The sequence below is a fragment of the Orbicella franksi genome, chromosome 4 (genome assembly GCF_964199315.1).
Source record: "Orbicella franksi chromosome 4, jaOrbFran1.1, whole genome shotgun sequence".
Classification (NCBI taxonomy): Eukaryota; Metazoa; Cnidaria; class Anthozoa; order Scleractinia; family Merulinidae; genus Orbicella; species Orbicella franksi.
The window spans coordinates 5271063-5293428 of record NC_138148.1 but is presented as its reverse complement, the minus strand read 5'-3'; the positions used below and the strand labels follow the sequence as shown (position 1 = coordinate 5293428).

The 22366-nt window shown below is 42.3% G+C and overlaps 1 protein-coding gene across 1 annotated transcript in view; it reads left to right on the top strand.

Annotated features, from left to right (window-relative positions):
- Positions 1-22366, top strand: part of LOC145484199 (uncharacterized) — a 37217-nt gene that overhangs the window by 3508 nt on the left and 11343 nt on the right. Inside the window, exons 4-23 of the mRNA XM_081462829.1 lie at positions 1277-2005; positions 3810-3977; positions 4411-4499; positions 4810-6032; positions 6785-7066; positions 7623-7712; positions 8190-8813; positions 9315-9564; positions 10070-10377; positions 10629-10770; positions 12155-12255; positions 12600-12722; positions 13730-14129; positions 14786-14871; positions 16041-16144; positions 16645-17931; positions 18526-18738; positions 20127-20504; positions 20828-20969; positions 21755-22182. Coding sequence (XP_081318955.1) covers positions 1277-2005; positions 3810-3977; positions 4411-4499; positions 4810-6032; positions 6785-7066; positions 7623-7712; positions 8190-8813; positions 9315-9564; positions 10070-10377; positions 10629-10770; positions 12155-12255; positions 12600-12722; positions 13730-14129; positions 14786-14871; positions 16041-16144; positions 16645-17931; positions 18526-18738; positions 20127-20504; positions 20828-20969; positions 21755-22182 — 7167 coding nt within the window. The remainder of the gene's footprint in view (positions 1-1276; positions 2006-3809; positions 3978-4410; positions 4500-4809; positions 6033-6784; positions 7067-7622; positions 7713-8189; positions 8814-9314; positions 9565-10069; positions 10378-10628; positions 10771-12154; positions 12256-12599; positions 12723-13729; positions 14130-14785; positions 14872-16040; positions 16145-16644; positions 17932-18525; positions 18739-20126; positions 20505-20827; positions 20970-21754; positions 22183-22366) is intronic.

The following is a 22366-nucleotide window of genomic DNA, read 5'->3' as shown; positions in this document are numbered from 1 at the left end:
GTGCTGAGATGCTGCAACAAATTTCACGAATGCAAAAAAGGCTACTAACATCATGTGTGTTTCTTCAACATAAGCATAGTGAAGTTTTACACTGCGAAAATGAAAATAGACAAGGAGTTTCGATAACTCGATCAACAAAATCGAAATTGTTATTCGAAGTTGATTAAAGAAAGCGTCATTGTGACTTTGCTGATTATTTCTGCTTTATTCACATATTTCCAGCTTAGCTTTTAATATGCTCTTAAACATTTATCAATCTTAAACATATTTAAAAACTATAGAGTTATTGTTTGAGTTCGATGTACGAAAGTGCGGCAGCGGAGGTCCAATTTGTCATTGACTGTACAAAACACGCATCGGCGGGCGCTCTCATTCATCGACAACAGAGAATTTACTGGATTTTTACACGAATAAAACTGAGCAGTATCTATGGACGTAAAGTTATTGGGCCTTGATGAAACATCAAGTGTTGGTTACAATTCAGGCGAAACTTTAACTAGCAATTATTTTGTTTTACTTTTCGGTCGCGATAGACTGGCAAATTCCTAGCAAGCGTGTGGTAAGAGGAGCTAGGAAACCATGAAGTCCTGAAGCTCTGCTATATCTAAATATATCCAGGTAGTTTTTTGCTTTGTAATGGAAAAGCTGTTAATCTTCAACATATGTGAAATTTAAAGTGGAGTAATGTACAGCTCATGTAAAAGAAGCATCCGTCGGAACACAACTTGGTCAGCGATATATATAAGCTTAAAGCGGAACATACCTAAATTCGACACGGTCTTACTTCACTCAAACTGCAGCAGCTTACGACGAAGATACTTAATTAAGCAAAATTCCAACAAACGTAAACGCGTTGAGTTGTGGGCCAAAAACGCGAAAAATTTCGGTAATTTCGGATGCCATTTCCCCCGCGCGACATCCGTAGAAATCCTCGCAGCATGTACGCGCGTGTGCCGCAGGTGATGGCGCAATTTGTTCTAAAAATAGAATTATTGTCCCATATCATGGGGACAACCCCAATACTTGAAATGGCGTGCGCTTACGGTCTCCGTCTCCGATTATGGCTCCTGTTCATATGTAACAAATGTTCTGCATACTTTTAGGAAAAGTGATCATGAATCTATCATGATCAGTTGCTTGCTCTTATACGATTTCTAAATCTGGACACAGAGGTCCCACCTTGGAAATCATGAATGGTTTTCCTCCCTAAATGTGTGTAATTTATTTGTATATTTTGGAATGAACCAAAGGTTTTGATTGTTTACTTTTTATACAGGATATTGATGACTATCACAGCCAGATTGTTTACAGGGACCCTGACCTGTTTGCATCAGGAGTGTCAGATCTTCCTTCTTCTACCCTGTCATACTTGAAACAGCTCCTTTCCGAGAGCCCTCAGTTTGGGCGAGCTGTGGTTAATGACCTCACCTCCAAAGGCAAAGGGTTTTTGAAAAATAATCAGTTGCTACAACAACTTTACGTAGATCTCATTAATGAACAACTGAAAGCCTTGGACTCTGATGTTGTGGAAGCAGAATGCATTGACCCAGCTGCAGTTGGTACAGTGGAAAGCCCAGTTGATTCTATCAAGAAACGATGCAAATTTATTTATCAGATGCTCTCATACATGAACCCAAGCCCTGAAATGGTTAGCCTATCTAAGTGTATAGATGATCTTTTCAAGAGTCTTATAAACCGAACATGCATTCACAAGCACAGTAAACTCGACAAGGGCATGCTGTATTCCTGCCTTCTCAGCCAACCCACAACTTATTTGATTGAAAAGTTCTGTTACATTGAAAACCAAATGCGGTTTTATGTAGAAGGTCCTCCAGAATTACCACTGTCGAGGACATCTCTGCAAGGATTTAAACAACAAGCTGCATTAGTTAGTCCCTTTGTTCAAGTTTGTTATTCACAGTCTTTCATGGAAGATAGGAGAGAAGCTTGGAAATTTTTGTTTTTTCATGCATTGGATGGAAATCATATCTTGGAAAATATAGTGGTAAGATTGACAGTTAGAGTAGAAATTTAATGTATTATAATATTAAGAGAAATCTTTATCACATATTGATTGGTTCTTATGGTAGGTAAGGTAAAGTCTGCATGCAAGCCAAGTGGCCCATCAGGCCGGAGCTTATCTCGGTTTCTGTAGCATGAAGCGACTAGGAGTATTTCTACTCCCCCCTGGATGGGATGCTAGTCCATCGCAGGGTTACCCCCAGCATTAAGTTCGCCGGTACCCATTTATACACCTGGGTGGAGAGAGGCACTGTGAGAGTAAAGTGTCTTGCCCAAGAACACAACACAATGTCCCCGACCAGGGCTCGAACCCAGACCGCTCAATCCGGAGACGAGCGCACTAACCACGAGGCCGCCGCGCCTCCACTAATTGGTTCTTATACATGTATAATTTATCTATTGGAGGACAGACATATAGATGTCGTCATTAATATACATGTTTATATTTTTTCTATATAATATAAAACATGTCAAGTAGATTCCATTTTGCTGTGGAGTTAACAACAACAACAGCCGTCCATTTTATTGTAAGATCTACAAAACATATTAACAGCAGAAAAACAATTAACTTAATTGGGCAAAAGAAAAAAAACTACTCAGAATAGAAAGAAAACTAAACAAGCTGAGCAGATAGAAGGGACACTGCAATTCCTCCCATAATCATCAAATTTACTTGTCGTCTGGTCAGGGATGACCTTTACAAAGCAAGATCCAAATTGAAGAACTTAACTATTCAAGACATTGTCCTGGGTAGACAAGGTGACAGTGTCTGTTCACATAAGACATCAAAATGTGCTTAGAACAAGAAAGTGGCACGCAAGCCATTAGGCAAGTGTGTCAGTGATGTTCTTACCACATTTTAATTATTTGATGTCATTTGTGATCTGTTACTGAACAGATGCATGTCAACATGGAATTTATTTATAAATTGAACTTAATGATTTTAAAATTAATTATTTGTAAGTACATGTACAAGATGACTATCCATAGTCTTTTAAACTGTTGTAACATAACTATCTCAGAATTAATCAGAGAAATTAAAACATATACATTATGTATAGCAGATGTCACTTCATAATTAGCACTGTAAGCAAGCAGCTGCTTGTACAAGTCACAAGGTGTTGCTAAGGAGAGTCATGAAAAACCCCTGATCAGTCATGTGTGGGAGATGACCTCTGACCAGCAGTGTCTCTGAGTTAACATTTTATGAAATTATATTTGGTCAGTTCTAAGAAATTATGCTCTTCAAATGTACATAAAATAATAATGTACATAGTAGTACAAGCTTTGAAAAGAGATTATTGTCAGGGTGTTATCAATCATTCCCCTCCTCAAGAGATACATGTGTCTAAGATATGAGTGAAAAAAAAGCAAAATAATGTTTTAGTTCTCTAGAGATTCATGCAGTGTCTTAGAGATACATGGATCTTTAGAGAGTTACATGTACTTAATCAGTAAGGTTGTGAACAGGCTCTCTTGGCAAAGATGGGGCAAAGAGAAAGTGGGAAGAATGAAGATAGAAGAGAGAGGAGGGAGAAGAGAGGGGGGGGGGACATCTCAAACCCCAACACCCTTCCCCCCTCAGCCACTTCATGCTCAGCTAGGTCCTTCTTGGCCCTTCCAGCTGCGGTCAGACCCTCAGCTGGAACCCATTCACAGGCTATTTATCAGTACATGTGAATCCCAGTGAGTTTAAATCCCAGATAACCCTGTGAAGAAGTGGGCAAAGGAAGAGAGCTGGCAATTTTGCCATTGGTTTTTCCAAATCATTTTATTTTATTTTTCAGGAAACAGCTCTTGTCTTTGTTAAGGAGGGTGACTTTGGTTGTCTGACACAGCTTTTGTCTCCCGTGGAATTTGCTCGGCTTAAGCCGCTTGTGCTTCTTCTGGGCTGGCCCTACTGCTACAGTTGCGAGAATGCCAAGAATCTACTGGAGGCTCTCTGGAATCCTACTGTAAGATATGTTATTTGTATTGTTTTCACTTCCTGTCGGCCTTCACACAAATAATTTTCGAAAGTTACTAAGAGTTAAATATCAAACATGATCTACACCATACACTATATTTTTATTACAGCAGTTTCCAATTGATCATTGTAAAACCAAACCATTTAGTAATCAGCCTAGTCAATCGCAAAGGACACAGACAGCCCAATGAGCCAATCATTGTCAGTGACAGTGGTAAATATATGTAGCTGAAGCAAAGCGCGGGAAAATGTGTGCGAGCGAGTTGCGTGGTTTTGGTTTTACTCCTGATCGGATGAAAAAGTGGCGGGAATTTTTTGTGTTAATCAAGTAATATAGTAAGGGTTAGTAAGGTAACACTCAAGTAAAAGTCGATCTATGGTGTGATGATTAAAATCCTCGATTTAAATTTTGTTAAATTCAGGAGAAGGCTGCACACCCATCGCTGTATCAGGCCTGTCAGAAACTGGCTTATCAAGTTCAACTGGTTCAGTGGTGTACAGAGAAAGCTCGGTAAGAATAGCTAGTTTCAGGATTTCTAAGTTCAAGTATAAGTTGTAAAATGAATCAAGAAGAGAGTTTGACATGCAGTACCAAAAACTGAAACAAAGAGTAAATGACTGAATCTCGATTTTTGTTTTTCATCTTTGCCTTCGTACATGGACATGTAATTGGTAGCTTGCCACGGTAGTTACAATTGAATCGTTTCTCCGAAGCTGCTTCTTACACTCGTACGCCGTTTAGAAATAGCGTTCCCGATTTAGCACCCCAAGAACTGCAGGTTACACAAAGAAATCTCACCATTGTTGAATTTTTATTACAGTCCTCTACTTGCATCATCTGAATCAGGCTCGACACGCCATCAGCAAGCATCAGAAATGTTCCAAGGCCTTGAATCTCACTCGGTACTACACGTGTTGCACAAGTCTGTCAGTCTCGCTCATCTTCCCGAAAAGGAAGTCTTTGAACTTTTGAGGAAGCGGCCCGTATTTAGTCCTCTGGATGCCAATCAAACCACAAGCTGCCCAACAGAAGTCGAGGAGGAAAGATTAGATGAACCACAACAGGCTGAAGATGTTTCCAAAGAGAATGCGGAGAAAGGAGGACAAGATTCGGAAATTCATCCCGAAGTCCAGAGAGATATTTTTCTGTACCACAGTTATTGTGCTCTAAGGAATTTTATGGAAGCTATAACGTCGTCTGTAGAAGAGACCTCTGTGAAAGATAGTTTGGAAACAGTAGGCGAATCTGCTGACGAACAGACTGCTAAAACTTTAGCGCCAGGGAGAAGTGAACGTGCGAATGGAAATCCAGGCATCGCTTCTCAGCAACTGTCGTCTTGTGGACAAGTAGCAAATAAGCTTAATGCTGGAAAGCAGCATTTGGCTCAGGTCTATCCTTTGACATACAGAGTTGAAATTCTGGAGAACATCTTTAGCCTCCTGTTTGGCACTTATGAGGATCTTTATGAAGGGAGAGTCCAGCAAAATGAAAGCGATGATCTTGAGACTATGGATGAAGAAACGAGGAGTTTGTCGAAGAGTAGTCGCACTGGAAGCTGGGAGAGCCTTGCTAGTTCCGTTGACTTGTCGTTTGATGGTGCAGTTCCACACAGCAGTGTAAAAGATCAGGAGAAAACTTCGAGTCCAGCTAGTGCAATGTCTCCAACTTCTGACGCTCAACAGAGGCACAAAGAAACCACTGCACCATTAGCTTTAGACTCTGTATCTCGCAGACAGCTCTTTAAAAATACCAAATCTGAATCGGACTCCGCGCTCAAGAAGAAGATGATAAATGGAGAAGAAAGATCAGTTATTTTCAAGTCACAAGATGCGACTGAGCCGGTCAACACGAGACAATCAGAGAATGATTCGTTAAGCGGCAATCTTCATTCTAGTAAAGGGTCGTCGAGAGCTGCCCTGCCTGATGAGAACGATTTAAAATGTGAATTTGTAGTAGATGATGAAATTGTTCCAGATTTGTTGAAGACACTCAAGGAGTGTCTGATGGAGCTGAATACGGCAAAGTTCTCTGAACTCAAGAAAGGTTCGTTCTGGAAGTAATCATATCAAACACGCGAGACCGGGTTTTACCACATTTCCCAACACCGAGAAGAGAATTGAAAATACAACGCGAAGCGGAGTATTTTGACGAACTTTCAGATGTTTCGAAATGTGATAAGACACTGTCTCGAGTGCTTGATGTATCTTTTTAATCGAAACTAAAACTAAGTAGAAAACGGAGAAACAACATCGTAAGACTGAGATCGGAGTTATCCAAACGCCGTCACGGTTATGATTTCCTTTGTGAAGGTTTGGCGAATTTTAATTGTTTAGCATCAGGATATTTTTGTAGTTTGACTTCGAAACGTAACTTTTTGCTCTGCCAGGATAGTATTTTTAATCCATGCTGTTGTTGCTCAGTTTAGCCCGAGTTGTATGTCAAATCAATGAAGTCTTATTCCCACAGTCAGTGTTAAGGAATTACGGTTGTTTCGCCCGAAAGTCATTTTGCCCGAATCCAGGTCGCCCGGACGGATAGTCGGTTGACCGGAATTTTAGCTCCGTGGTCAGTGGATCAAAGAACGAGAAATAGGCATTTTTTGTGTAATTTTGTTTCATTATGCCCACAATGTTGTCTTTTTTGCTCTTTTAGTTTAAAGAAAGAAAAGTTAACACATCCATTAAACTTTCAGTTCGCGCAAAAGGGACTTCCAGTCCGTGCGAACTAACATCGGGCGAAACCACCAGTTACCGTGTTAAGTGTTCATTATTGCAGTGCTTTTGATTTTCTTTCAGAAAAACCCGAGTCATTCTCAAAGCGCCAAGACTTCCTTCAGACCTCAGTGCTTCGCAACACCATGGAACAGCGCATTTCACGTCTGGGACAGTTCATCAATGAAGCTCAGTGGAGATTTCAGTTGGTGTCGTGGAATGACAGCACCAACAATCAGAAGATCAGGAACTCCAGGAGAAGACTGGCCAAGAAGATCCAACAGTTGGTACGTACAGATGCAAAGTGGAAGGCAGAGGAAGGTCAAGATGAAGGCTCAGATGATACACTGAAACACAGTTCAAGTGGTGAGGACTGTTTTTTTTTTATCAATGTCAATTTTAGCGGACGAAATAACATATTGGTTAGTGAAATGCTATTTTAAACTGGTATAAGCCTTTAAAATTCCAACCGGGTGTTGACCCTACTTTGGCGACTACGGAAAGGAAGGAAAAAACATCTTTGAAATACAGTGTAGTTTTACGTTACGACTATGAAGTCACAGCTTCACTGGTCCCAACACCCATTTTTGCTCGTTAGGAACATGCTCGATTAATTGCGGACGTAAAATCTCGGGAAATCTCTTCAAATAAAACGGACCTCCCATGCTCAGATTAAAAAACGGTTTAGCCCAGTAAGTTACTACTTCGTAAACTTGCAGGTAAAGCAAAAACATAGAATTCGAGAAGTTTGATCGACCTGGCAGTTAACCCCGGTATTTATCTTTTGGTGTGCTACATGTATGTTGCTAAGCTGTCATTTACGTATCATTCAAACGCCAACATAACGCGCTATGGATAGGTAAAATTGAATGCTTGTGAATGTGTGTTATCTTTTCAATTTTTTGGTAAAATGTCCATTTAGAAATGCCAAGAAAGCAGAGACGTAGAGCAACAGGATCTAAAGAAAACTCAGGAGAATCAAGCGCTCATCTTAGCCAGGAGGTATCCACAGGTAAAGGATAAGATTTGTAATCGGTGCAGTTATTCATAAGCTTTTACACTTTTGTCTCTAGTGAAAACAAGACTTTGTTGCGAATGCCAAGACTCAACAGGCCATTCTTCGCAAACTTCAGTCAGAAGATTCGTCTTCTCTCGCACTCTGACTGTGTACTTAGTGAAACCTAATTTGATTGGCTTTCAACCGGTTCTAAACATTTTCTTTGATCTCGGAACCACATGACACGCAAGCTTATATGTTTTGTTGATAAGTTGAATCAGGTATTCAGTCTGGTGCTAATTATCTGGTAATCATCGACTGAACTGATTGAAACTTTCAAGTGAGGACTTCCGATTTCTATTTTTCCTTGATGTCCCGAATGACGCAATCTAAAAAAGGGCATATTAAACTGTCAAAATTAAACTGCCACACGATTTGAATGAAACTTTCGTGACAACTTAGCATTCTCCTTGGTATTTTGTGTTTATGTAGGAACGGACGAGAACAGAGAAAGAACGCGGAAGAGGAAAAGTGAGAGACGCCGTCTTTCGTCACGGACTTCAGCATCAGAAGGAGCCAGCTCGCTGATCAAGGATGACAGCATCATAGCGCGCATGCTCTCCTCGCCTGACACGCTTATCTACATGTGTATGAGAAAGGACAACTACGAACGCGCCCTTCAAGTTATTAAAATGTTTAACATGGCTGAGAAGCCCAGTGCGCAAGCCGCAGTTTTTGCAGAGAAGTACGGCAAGGCGCTGAGAGATCTTGAGAGTTTGCAACCCAAAGTGAGGCGTCTTCCAACACAGGGCCTTTCTAAATCTCGTAAACCGCTAGGCGCCCTTGGAGCCGTTGCCATGGCAGCAGCCTCTGGTGCTAACACTTCAATGGTTTCTGATCTGATTGACAAGTTGTTGTCGATACCGTCTCTGTCGGCCGTGTTGAATCCCAGTCTCAGCTCAGAGGACTTGGCGAGTGGGAATTCAACACTGGTAAAGTTCCTGGATCCGCAAATGGTTCCAACAATGTTATGTGTGGATCTGGCGTGTACAGCGGCTGTATCGTGGTCTGTCTGTAAGACCTTGCTGGAGATGGCGAAAAGTCGCATAATAGGAGGTAAGAAGAGTCTCATACAACAAGTGTATTATATTAAGATATAAAAGGTTGTCCTTGTCAATGAGAAACCATAACAGATAATTTGTGGTATTCAAATTGAGTCCTGTTTTCGCCATCAGCATTATTGTTTGAGAGCGCAATATTTTCTTTAATATTTTTTTACCCTGCCTCTCCTTCGGTGATTCTGAGGTGAAAACAGGTGGCAAAGCCGACTAGTGAAAAGAAATCTCTCTTTGCTGACCCCCCCTAACCTCAAGAAATGATGAGAATGCAGATTCCGCAACCAAAAATTCCATTCCGATTAGCTAGACAGAGATCCGTGTAGTTTCTCTTGATTGGTTGTTACTGTTGAGCTACGTCACCACTATGGATTTTTTCGGTTCCAGTCTCAGACGTTTCCTTTCTTGGAAGAGAAGTGAGCACTCCAAGAGAGAGGGACATTTATTCATCACATTTGACTGAGCTAGCCTGTTGACTGTGCAATGTTCTTTTGCCTTCTAGATCCCTCATCTTCTTCCAGCAAATCATCTGGTCTTCTGCCCGGTGTAAAGCCATTTATGAACCAACTAGAGGAGCTTCTTAATCAGGAAGAGTCACGTGGTAGAGCCCAGGCCCCAACTGGTGGTATCACGATCTCTGTCACTCCGAAGCCTAATGCTTTAGAGGTTCTTCTCGTGGGAACCCACCCTATTCGTCCTAAGGACATGGAGGCACACAAAAAACTTATCGCTAGTCAAGAGGAGGCATTCAAGTAAGTCTTATTGCAGAAACTTATCGCGGATACAGTGCATTAAAGAGTTATTTTATAATCTAAGTTCTTAGGTCGTGTTCTGCTGCCATAAACGGTTTCATCCGCAAATGGTTTTGTTGAACAGGTCGAGGTGCCCGAAAAGAACACTTGTCGAACTTTTAATGCAGCGCGTTTTACGTGGATCCACCGTTTTCGGCTGTTTTGATTGGCTGGGTTGTTTCACGAAGAAAAACTGTTCTTTCCCATCGTTCTAACAGAAAGTGGTTGGGGTATGCTCTTATTTGAGAAGTTCAACCAAATTAACCATTTAAACAGCGTCTGATGCCGTTGTAAAAGTTGCATCAGCTAAACGAACGGACAGCGATCGATCACAAAATAACACGGCAGAAAAAGATGACCAGAGGAGAACCATGGTGATTTTTTCAGTTATTCTCCCGACCATTTCTGTAAGAAAGGAGTCAAGAGCACGAGGGAGAACTTGCATTTTGCGCTTTTTTTCTTCCAGACGATTTGAGCAGGCGTTAGAGGATGGCGACCCGCTGATTCGCAGTGTGGATGAGGTTTCTAAACAAGTCTCAGGCCACAAACATCTTGGCAGGCAAATCTCGTTCAGCCTGATGGAGAAGAGCCTGGCGGTGAGAGTCGCAATGATCGAGTTGCAGAAAGCGTTTGATTGCGTCGAGGGGGCTAGTCACGTGACCACAGCTGTTGGAGGAGGACTGGAGCAGAGATATGACTACATGAAAAGTTTGTTTAAACACGTCGATGCTTTGGCGACGCTGCTGTTGTTTTGGCAGCAGGCAAAGGCAGCAGGTATGTTAAAACTTGCATTTCTTTTTAGAGAGCCGGGAAGCGCTTTTCGAAGACCTTGTCGTAAAACCCGGCAAATGTGTATTTGAATGAAAAGTGCCTTTAGAATGTCTTGACAATCATCATTTAGTGGTGTTCAGAGGTACGCGGTTGAACGCGTGGTATACTTTGTATTAAATGCACTCATTTGTCCATGACATACGAAGTCGGTTCTCACTCTTGTCTCTAAACCTGATTCATGTTTCATTTTCCAGATTCTGCGTCTAACGTTCCTACTGATATAGACCTGAATCGTCCCAGTGCGCTCAAAGTGTCCAATCCATTTGTCGTGTTAAATGAAGGCATTGCAGAAACTCTTGGAAAGCCTATGTTTGAAAAGAACATTGCTCCAAAAAGGTAACGTGAGAGATTCAGCCTTAGTTTGAAGTGAGGCAACTTCTAAGCAAAGTTGGAAAAGAGTGGGTAGTCATTACACTTGCGCTTGCTAATGATTTAAGATTTTAGATTTTAAAAAAGTTATAACATGCAAATGAATATATGAAAGATCATAATGTACGATCTTTCATATATTCACTTGTATCTTCACCATCTACGTGTATATTCGAACTCACAACGCGACCAGCTCCCAGTTGGCGTGATAGTTCAGTTGGTAGAGCACCGCGCCGGTATCGTAGAGATCATGGGTTCGAATCCCGTTCAGGCCTGATTTTTTTTCAAGCTTAATTTTCACAGCTGCTTAAGCTGTGAACATAACTGCGATGATCAATCGTGTCTTTGCAGTACGGTAGTGAATGTTTGTAAATATTTAGCAGCAAAAATCTAGTGTAGAAGCTAAGCGCAGAGTGGAGTAAGAGCGGGTTTAAAAGTCAAGAGAGAATGACGGGTGATAGAGTTAATTTCTCATACACGCCTTATAACAAGGCAACTACTCTCAGGTTATTTTTGAGACATGGTGCTCAGTTCTTGCGCAGATAATGTTACCACACGTGGGCCCACGCGCGTTGTGTGGATGTTTTCGTGGAGGATGGACACGCGTGTGTAAGGCCGTTAGGGCTGTCCACGTGAGCAAATCCGCGTCACATGATTGGTTATTTCTAGACCCTCCTGGGATTTCCAATCCAATTCGACCAGGATAGAGGACCTGCATGAAAACCAGCTAAGGCTGATGTGTCTTCCTCTCTCAATATAGTAATTTCCGAAACCGGAAGTGATCTAAAAGTAGGGCCGACCGACATCGTTTACAACGTTCTTTATAATCGGCCAAACGAAACAACAGGTGAAGAACACAATCAATGCTCCCAGCCCTTAGAACAAATGAGGCGCAGATTAACAGGAACGAAACAAAATAGAGGTTTTAAAGTGGTGCAGATCAACTGTTGAAAATAACTAATAACGCCTGCATGGGAGAAAAACATTCTCTCTCTTCAATGTACAAAGTGGAACCTCGATATAACGAAGGACCAAGAGACTGGCAGAATTTGTTCGCTAAAATGAGGTTGTCATATCGGGGTTCTTTTCCCTGTATTATATTTTACTATTACTGGAGCGACGAATATCGTTCATTGTATCGAGAATTTCGTTATAAAGAGGCTTGTTAAACCGAGGTTCCTTTGTACAGAAAAACACGAGCTACTATGCGATAATATTGGGTCGCACACGTTCCCTAAATGTTCCACGTTTTTGTGTGAGGCAATAGGTACGTTTTTTTCTTTCAGTTGCGAACGCGAAAAACCTTGTTTTGTTTATATTCAAGCTAACAAAGGTGTACTTCTTTTATCAGTTTAGAGGCTGTGGCAAAGAAGCTGCATGTCAACCTCTCGAAGGTCATCGTGTACAACTGCTGTCCTGCGGTGTCTTCACTGGGTGGAATCTCTCGTCGAGGTACGACAAACCATCCCCCAACCCACCCCTATCTGACATGATACACACCAACCTCCCTCCCAGGATCTCTCATCTTCCCACCCTCCCGGAGCGAGAAGGGAGGGCAGGAAGATGAGGGACCCTGGGAACGAGTTTGGAAACACACTCGTGCACAAACACGTGCTTTCAAACTCAAACTATGGACAAACACGTGCGCAATTTAACGCAAATAACCGCGTTTTGTTAAACTTTTTGGAGTCTGTATGCTGATCCAAATTGTGCGTTTAGTTCCAAACTGAATGAATGGGTCTCCGTTTTGTTGAAGAACAACATATGCTTATATGAAGATGTTCTGTTTTTGACAGATGTCCGCTGGCCGTCTTCTAATCCGGTTATTCTGAATACTGGAAGCCGCTGGACAGATAGCGTTCGAGATCCCAACACTGTCGCCAGGGATTTGTTGTCCAGGATGGTTGAACTACTCAAAGGTATCTTGCATTTGACTGACCAAGAGAAAAGTGAATACCCTTTGCACATGTCATGACAATTCGGTTGAACGCGAGAGTCGCTGAGCAAAGCTTAAGTGACAGTAGAAAAAAGTTTTCGCCAAGCGATTTAAATTGCAAAGTACATTTAGTTCATTTCAAAGATTTCTACAAGAGTGCACGTCAGAGCTTAGCGATGACATAAATCACCCTTTTTAGTTTGTTCGTTCCCTTACATCATACATAAATATTTCAAACCAGATTAACGTTTGTTTACCTTTGTGATGTATGCGTTATTGGTATGATTTGGAACCAAAGAAATCAAACAGATGTTTTTGTTTAAAGCCAAAACAAATAACCACAACTTGTTTACCATACCACCTATAGCAGGGAAACTTGCAATATTATGCATGAAAACTACCGATTTGTACCACCACCGTTAATGGAGGGGAATGCTTATGAAACCCGATAAAATTCTTTTATTATATGATCAGTTTTTGTCTGTGCAAAAAACACAATAACTGTTTACTTAGAAACAATTTGGCTATGTAATTCATTCATGACGTGTAAGCATAGAACAATGGACCGTCCATGTTAAATCTCGACATCTTCGCTTGTTCCTTTAAAGTTTGCCGTGCTTCATAATCCCTATCCTGTATTAACTATGAAAAGGGTTCTAAGGGAAGGACCATTATTTTTTTGAGGGGTGGTGGGGGGGTTGGCGGTTGGGGGTTGGGGGTTGGGCAATTTCCGAATGAAAATTCCAGCACAGCAAAAATTGCTAAAAAAAAAAAATGGTTCAAGGGGAGCCATGGAGAAAAAAAATACTATCCTGGTCCTGTGTTTTTCGTTTTGAAAAAAAATAATTGCACAAGCTATTGCCCAGCAAAAAAAGTAAAGCACGACCTAAAGGTGAGAAAAAAAATGTCATGCCCCTGAAAATTGCCCAACCCCCCAGTGCCCGCTCAAAAAATAATGGTCTGTCCCTAATGTTTTGTTATTTCTTTCAGATGTGGCCAAGTCTCAGGGCGGTATCGTTGATTCAAAGACGGTGGCTAATGTCACCAGGAGAGACGAATTCGTGGCTCTCGCGCGGGGTACTGGTGAACTTCAGAGCGTCAACCTTGACTCGCTGAGCTCGGACGCGGCTAAGGTATGCTTCTACGTCAATACCCTCAATCTTCTGATTGCGCATGCGTCACTGCTTCAGTTTGCGGACGGCTCTGGAGAGGAGATGAGCGAAGTGGAATGTCACATTTCCCGGCATGCTTCATTTACCCGGCTCATGGATGCACTGTCAAGCTCTGGAGGGGAGGGGAGAAGTGGAGATTCAGTTCCCTTGACCGCCCTAGAGAGGATTGCGTTTCTCAAGCAGCACTGTTACTGTATCGGTCAGCTGGGCATAGTCAGGTGAGAATGACACACTCCGAAGCTACAGCGGTCAAACATACGTCGTGTTTAGTTCCCGCCAAAACTACCGCTGGTAAACGTCACAAGCTTTTAAAATCCTCCCTTTCCAAGCCAAAAGATAAGACAGTTGCTGACCAAAAGTAGCTTTGGACTCCGTATACGCATGGAAAATTGGCTATCATAATTCTTCAATAACTGTTGATTGTTAGTTCCAAGAAAGCTTCCTTATTTCTACCTAAGTAACAATTCATCGATCGTATGAACTAACCTACCGTTTGTATGAAGACATCAATGACCAACAACTTTAGCAGTTGTGAAATTAAAGCCTGAAAAAATTCAGACTTGAGCGGGACTTTAACCCATTACCTCTGCGATACCGGTGCAGTGCTCTACCAACTGAGCTATCGAGCCAACTGGGAGCTAGTCACTTTGCGAGTTCGTAATGTACCCGTAGATGGTGAAGATGCAAGTGAATATATGAAAGATCATATATTTGAACTGCGGAGAAAGAGATTTTTTTCAGGCTTTAATTTCACAGCTGGCTAAGTTGTGTGTATAACTGCGATGATCAATTATGTCTTCATATCTTCCTCCGTAGTTCAAATATGATCTTTCATATATTCACTTGTATCTACTGTTTGTATGTTCATTGACAGTGCGTTCGACCTGCAGTTCGTTATTTTACACAAAGGTCTGGTGCCGCCGAGTACATTTGGAGAGGGAGTGATTATGTGTTTTCCAGGTAATATAATGTTGTGATAACAAAGCAGTGAGGTGTCGGGATTAACTTCAACTAACCTCAATGGGGTTTTTTCTTTTGCACGAAGTAACAGATCAGTGCCTTTCAGGAAGTCTCTCACACATTTTGCCGCCACACAGTACTTTCATCACTGTTATCCCTTTCAGGGCCGTATCCAGAAAAACAATTATGACTAAGGGAATGTCAATTTTTTGTTTGTACATTTATTTGCTAGCAATTTTCCACTTTCCCACTTTCCCACTTAAAGAAATGACGAAGGTAAGGGCCACAGTTTGCCTATTACTAGCTACGGTCCTGCCTCCATGCACGGATCAAAGGAAATATCTTATACAGTGATCTTTAAAAGTACTTGTTGAACCCGAAGTAAATCGAAACTAACTGTTATTGCCGCCATTTCGATATATGTTTTAATATAATTCAAAATTGAGGGAGAGGTGAGCAATGAGTTGGCAACCGCCTTCAATTAGCTTCGTTAACAGAACATCACTAAGGGACACAGATGGAATTCGTACTAACGAGGAGTTCATGAACAAAATGGTTTATTTTCCACCAAAACTCTTAAAGGAGCTACATCACGGTTTCGCATCTTGAAAAATTCAGCCTAAATTTGTTAAGTTCGCCGTTTGTAATCCGTATTAATCTTCTCCGTCCTTAACCATCCTTGCTTCGTTATGATTTATTATAATCTCTTTGGTGTTTTTCTATCTTCGTGAACTATTACTTTCATGTTTCCTTCAGTTTAAAGGTAATTTTGTCCATGGCCAAAATAGCTCAAAATGCTCCTGTAAGCTAACGCGTCATAAAACCGCCCGTAATAAGGAGGCGTCTTATTCAGCTCGTGTTAAGCGGGTGCTGCGATAAGTTGGGGTTCCACTCTTACCGCTGTTTCTTGTCCATTTTATTCTTTTACAACTTCATAAACACAGGGCTGCCACGGGTCAGGAAATGGGCAGGGAAAAAATATTTGTTGAAAAATCATGTCTTAACGAATGGGTGGAAAGGACGGCTCAAAGGGGAGGCTAGAAAGCGCCACTATATCTGATGTTTCTTACTTCTTTGGTCTGGGAAATTATATTTTTATCAGGAAAAAGACAGGGAATGGGATGTCTGTGGCACCATGTGACAGAGTCTTTTCCTCTTGTAACTTTCAGAACGATATGCTGATGACGACAAGAGAAGGTTCAAGCTCGCCACTTCTGAGAAGCGAATTATTTTTGCAATCTGTGACGGCTGTGTGTCTTCCCCTCAGCTTCAGGTAAATTTTTAAATTCGGGTTCGTTTTCTTTCAACATACGCTGCAGTAATTTCTAATCAATTTCGAGTTCCTAACGGTTCCAAAGTTAACATAATTTATGAACAGTAGGCCTGAATAGATGGAACAGAAAATGGCGCGGGTGTTGAGCACGTTAGTGGCTCGCCACCGGATCGAGCGGTCCAGGTTCGAGCCCTGGTCTGGGACATTGAGCTTTGTTTATAGACAAGACACTTTACTCTCACAGTGCCTCTCTCCACCCAGGAGTATAAATGGGTACCGGCGAATTTAATGCTGGGGGTAACCCTGCGATGGACTAGCATTCCATCCAGGGGGAAGTAGAAATACTCCTAGTCGCTTTTTGCTACAGAAACCGGGATAAGCTCCCGCCTGATGGGCCACTCGGCTCGTATGCATACTTAACCTTACTTTCTTATTTAAGCAACATTTCACAATAGATAATCATGATGCATTTCTATTTTAAGCCAGTGATTTATTTGCAGGTGTTTGACGTAGATGAACTGGACGCGCAGCTCTCCACCGCTGTAGTTTCTTACTTAAATTCCCGGGTATCATTGAACCAACAAACTGGACAGATAAACCTGCCCGAGATCCTTCACTGGTACAGGAAGGACTTTGAAATGAGACCGCTAGATCCACCCGGACTCGATTCTCCTAAAGAACCTGATGTTTCTCTTCTGCTACAGCTGGAGCCGTATCTTTATCCCGATACCGCCGCAGTGCTTCAACAAATGCTTCCCAACATCACAGAAATCGCATTTACACCATTTTGTTGGACCTTTGGTTACAGGTTTGAGTCTGCGATGCTCGAGCGATCTTCCTCGGCCTCAGTCTTCCAGCGGTCCAACTCTGTCCCGGACAGTCTTCTCAGCATGGAGTTGTCTGTTCTGGCGCGGTCAAGGAGGGTTGAGAAAAGAGGACTATTCAGCTTGAACGACGTAACTTTGGAGTATTTAGAGGAAAAGTCACCGTTGATTGCTGCTTTGGCGAGCTTGGTGTGCTCCGCACCCGTGAAAATGCAGACTTCCGAAGAAGTCATTGCACAAACCTCAAGCGAAAATTGTGAACCTGTGGACGAAACAATCGAGCTTCCCTTCAAAGTTGCTTTGGAAAAAACTGCGAAATTTCCAGTTCTTCAGAGGTACATTGTTTGCAAGCTCTACATGATAGCAGAAATGTTGACTCCAGCGGAGTTAGAAGAAGCCGGCGGCAGTTGTGGCAGTTATGACCTCATTAAGCTCGATTCAAACCTTCAGATCTTACAAGGAGGGACCCACCCGCCGGAAATCTCGCTGTTTTCCGTGTCTTTGGCCCCTGAAGGCAGTCGGTCGCTACAGAATGCTTTTCTCAGGGCCAGTGACTTTTTCTTGCGCAAAGGTTATTTTGAAGAACTCTTGGAGTTAATCAGTTCGTCCAATCTTCGCGGGGATGGAGTCGGAGGCCCTGCCATCGACTTTTTGTTGAGCTCCGCTATTCTGAGCAAAGGAGGAACGAGATCTGAGCTACGCGAGACACTGAAAACAGTTTATCATCAGTTGAAGATTCCAGAATTAAAGTTAAATCACGTAGTACAAAAGAAACCTTGGGCTCTTCTACCTCGGATCAAAGATTACCATCAGTTGACGCGTTTAGTGATGAGAAAACTGAAGGAGTGGAACGCTAAGACCTGTATTGACTTAATCGACCTGTGTCTGTCACGTCCCACCAAAAACACTGTCTTGACAAAAGACTTGGAGAGGAAGAGAAAGGAGATATCCTTGTATCAAAAGGTAGCAATCATAATTTCCTCCTTGAATTTGTTTTGTTGCCAGTGCTTTCCTTCTCAAGCCTCACAATCAGGAGTATACTTGCTTTCAATATGTTTAGTGTTGCTTTCATTGTCTACAGGCCTATAGCATTCGCTACTCTGTTCCATTGCCTCTCTTGGTCACTGTTTTCTTGTCCGTCTTTCTGTGTGTCTGTCCGTCATTCTGTTTGCAAGTCTGTCTATCTGTCTTTCTGTCTGTCTGTCTGTCTGTCTGACTGACTGAGTGAGATACTGTTCGTTTGTTCCTTTGTCCATCCGTCCGTCCGTCCGTCCCTGTCCGTATTCCCTGTCCTTATGGCCGCCCTCCAATCTTTCCATTCGTCAGTCCGTCTGTCTGCGTCCCTGCGTGTCTGTCTGTCTGTCTGTCTGTCTGTCTTTCTGTTTGTCTGTCTGTCCATCCTGCTGTTCCCTCTCTGCTTGCTTGTCCGTCCGTCTGGTCGTCTGTCTGCACGTCTGCCTTTCATACCTTCATTTTGGTAGGTGCATATTTAGTAGCAAAAGAGTTTTGCGAAGACTCAAAAACATGACGGCACTTCTCAAATATTTCATTTCCCAGATTTCTCAGTGTGCCAAGTCCCTTCAGTTTCAAGCCACCCAGCAGGAACAAAAACAGCAGCATTCCTTGTTAAGTCTCAAACAGTGGCAAGGTGTGGCAGTCATGTCCGAGGAAGAACCGCGAAATGTTATGGAGTTTTTGTTGTCTGTTCAACAGTTTGATCTCGCTGTGGACTGGGCTGAGCTTCACAATCTTCCTGGTCATTTTCACAAGGTAAGTTAAGTTATCAGCGAGGGTGCATCTCTAGTCCAAACCAGCCGCTTTAATATCGACACCTCCTTATTACTGCAATGTTTTGGTCCTCAGCTTTTATACTTGTATATGTGATAAGACTACGTGCTGTCTGTCCAGTTTAGATATACTGAATTAAATAAGAAAAATTCAGAGGAGTGGGAAGAGTTGAGTTGAATTTGAATTTGAGTTGAATTTGGCCGTCAGAGGTACTTTTTTAACTCAATTATTTGCAGTTTGGACTAGGCTGTGGTCAAATTACCTGAAATAATCTTGTGCGCATGATTTAATTCGGACGGGTTGCAAAATTAGCAAACAATCACGCGCTTGATACGGAGAGCTTGTTGACAATGTCTGTATAAACAGGATTTGACTGTTGTCAGTGTCTGACTTGTTAGATGGATTTCGGGTCACACTTAATTATCTGGGTAATAGACAAAGTGGCGCACAACAAGGAATGCATAGATGCAAACTTACACGAAATTAGTGTAAATTCACTGGCGTTCTGTCACGAATGCCATTCTCTGATTGGTTACGCTACTCACTATCGATAGAAATTGAATGAGCATGTTTATTCCTTTTCTCTTGTTTGTTCCTCTAGGCCTCACTATGGAGCTAAATTTCAATATATTCAAAGTAGCCTATTGTTGCTAGCTTATCAACTCCAAACACGCGAGGCTTTGCAGTGTTGGTGAATAACTACAGTTGGACCCCGTTAATTCGAACTCGGATATTTTGAATTTCCCGTTTTATCGAACTTAAAAAAACATTTCCTTTGGATTTGTTCGTCTGACATTTACTATCTGCTATTTCTCGCTATTTCGAACTATTTTCTGTTTCCCCTGAGTGTTCGAAATAGCGAGGTTCAACTGTACTTGATTATACAGTGAAACCAGTATTTAGCGGACACCCTTGGGACCCTCATTAGGGTCCGCTTAATACAGGGTGTCCGCTCTAAACAGTTCAAATGTATTGTGCAATAATAGTTAATTATTAACCCTTTTGTAACACAGTGTAACACTGTGAGATCAAAGACTGCTCATAACGCAATGTCCAATCAGTCAATGCCTCAATCTGGAATAATCACTTAGCTTTAAAACGAAATCGCTGAACAATGTTAAAGGAGTCTCAGCTGAACCTTTAGAGGTAAAATGCCCTTGAAGTGTCCGCTTATTGTAGGTTTTGTGCAAAAAAATGGCGTAATATTGGTGTCCGCGTCCGCTTAACAGAGATGTCCGCTGAATGCAGGTTTATTTTACAGGCTGTGGAAGAAAGTTTTGGGAATTTTGGGTATCCGCTTAATATGGGGTCCGCTTAATACAAGTTTTACTGTAACTCGACTGTTATCGCTTGCTGTTTTCTTGAAACAGACCATCAAAGAAAGTCAACTAAAGCACCTGCTTGCCGAGAGCGCAGAGGACCACATGAAGGCTTACAGGATCTTAGAGGGGCTTCAAGACCATGAAATGTCTCTTGGCATCTGCGAGTCTCTTCTATCTCAAAACCTTCACGTCGGTCAAACATTGTTTATAATTCAATTCATGCTCACCAACCTCCCCTCCCTGCTGTCTCCAATCCGTATAGAGAAGTTACTGTGCACCAAGATGGGCGCCAAAGCGCTACTGTGCTTACCAGACCCCGCGCGGCCTCATTATGAGCACCTTGTCTCCAGGCCTCCCCTCTTGCTAGAGCAGCTTCTCATGAATATGAAAGTTGAGTGGGCGGCTAAAGTCTTTCAGCGCATCCAGGTATGGCGAATAGGTTAAAGGTTACAGTGTTTTCTATTATCTGAAGCCCTAGGGAGGGAGGGTGGGGGGGGGGGGGGGAGGGAGTGGGTGAGTCAATGAGGTCCCCAACGTCACGTTTCAAGAACTAGTTGTTGGGACTATTTTTGCTCCCTTACTGTGTTGTGGCTACTTCTAACATTTCTGCATGTTAACCTGGCACTGAAAAGTAAATACCTTTGGATAGACCAGTACACAATGACCTCGCCGGGGATAGAACCTGGATGGCTCCTTCCATTAGGGTACTTCGTCCATTCTTGTTCTACATGTCTTTGTGCTGTTCACAGGTTGATGTGAGCTGCATGGAAGATGTTGAGAGCCTTGGTGATCACGGATGCACAGTGAAGGCGTTTGATGAATTGTTGACTACGTATTCCTCTAAGGCGCTGGAGTTTCAAGTTGTGCAAATGGAGCGAAGTCAAACAAAGGGTGAGTAATGATCAAAGAAAAGGAGTTTAAAAAAGACCTAAAGAGTTACCGTGAAGGAAGTTGTATAATTATATAGTTATACGTATATAAAAAGAAAATTGTTTGTAAAGTACAAGAGCGAGTAAAGGAATAAACGAATATATAATAGTTCCGATAACCCTCTAGCAGGCGCTAGCCAGAGAAATGTTTTAGCTTGATGGTTTTATGAGCGAGGTTTTTATCAAATTTGTTTTTTAATAGGTAGACCAGTGGAAACACATTTCAGAGTTTTTACTGAAGTATCCGTTTTCTTCTCAACCAAAACGAAGCAAAATATTTTCGCCGACGCTAACGTTTTCGTTTCCTCTACCTGTCCACACTGATGCGTCTGCATTCGTAAACGCATAGTTTTTGATACGTTATCGCCTATCGTCCATACGAAAATGCCCGAAAACGCTGATGCAAGCGAGAGCATATGACGCGTTTTTCGTCATCGTTTTCAAAAGCCTTCGTTTTCACCTGTCCACTTTAGAAACGGAGCGTTTTCGAAACGATGCGTTTTCAGCATTTTCGAGCGTTTCAGTACGTGTGGAACCATAAAAAAGCATGCGTTTTCAAAGAAAAACGCATTAATTAGCAAGTTAATAAAGTTAAACGTTTTTAGCCCACAAGATTACTCAATTAAGTCGAAAACCTTTGGCTTGAGGTATATTATTCCTTTTTAGCCTTGTAAATACATCTTATAACTAATTCACACATTATGGACAATCAGATGAATTTGGTAACATAGCTTCTATCCTTGACAGAACTTTGCAGCAGCATCATGCAGAGTCTGATCCAGACCCCCTCTTCCTCGCCTACGTCTTCCATGACCACCATGCCTGGTCGAATAACGCCCATTCCGGAGTCTGGGCGCTACACGCCTGTAACTTCGACACCAGTGAAGGAAAGAGGAGCGCGGGAATCTACGGCCGGGAGCCTGGAAAGGAAAGTTCAAACCTTTCCACGAAGAAAAATTTCTCTTGACTCGCGATTGCCGACTATGGAAAAAGAGAAGAAAACCCAGAGACCAACTACGCCCTCGTCTACCACCGGGAGCTTGGGTACAAAGAAGACCGCGGTTCAAGGTGGTCAGCAGCTGTATATTCCGCCAGTCCTGCCACCAAAGAAGGAGAACTGGATGCCAGACCAACAAGTATCAATATGTGTCATCTGTCATGAAAAGTTTAGCATGGTAAGTTATAGCAACAGATTTCGATATTGTTCAAAGAGGAGTGAGGAGGGCATGGGGTGAAATGAACATGGGCTTTTTCTCGTTCAAAAAGGGTATGCAGTGAGTGGCCCGAAGCCCCAACCCCCTCCCCCGTGAATTTTTATTGAGTTCTCTAACGATGCCAACACTGGTATAGTGTTTGTCA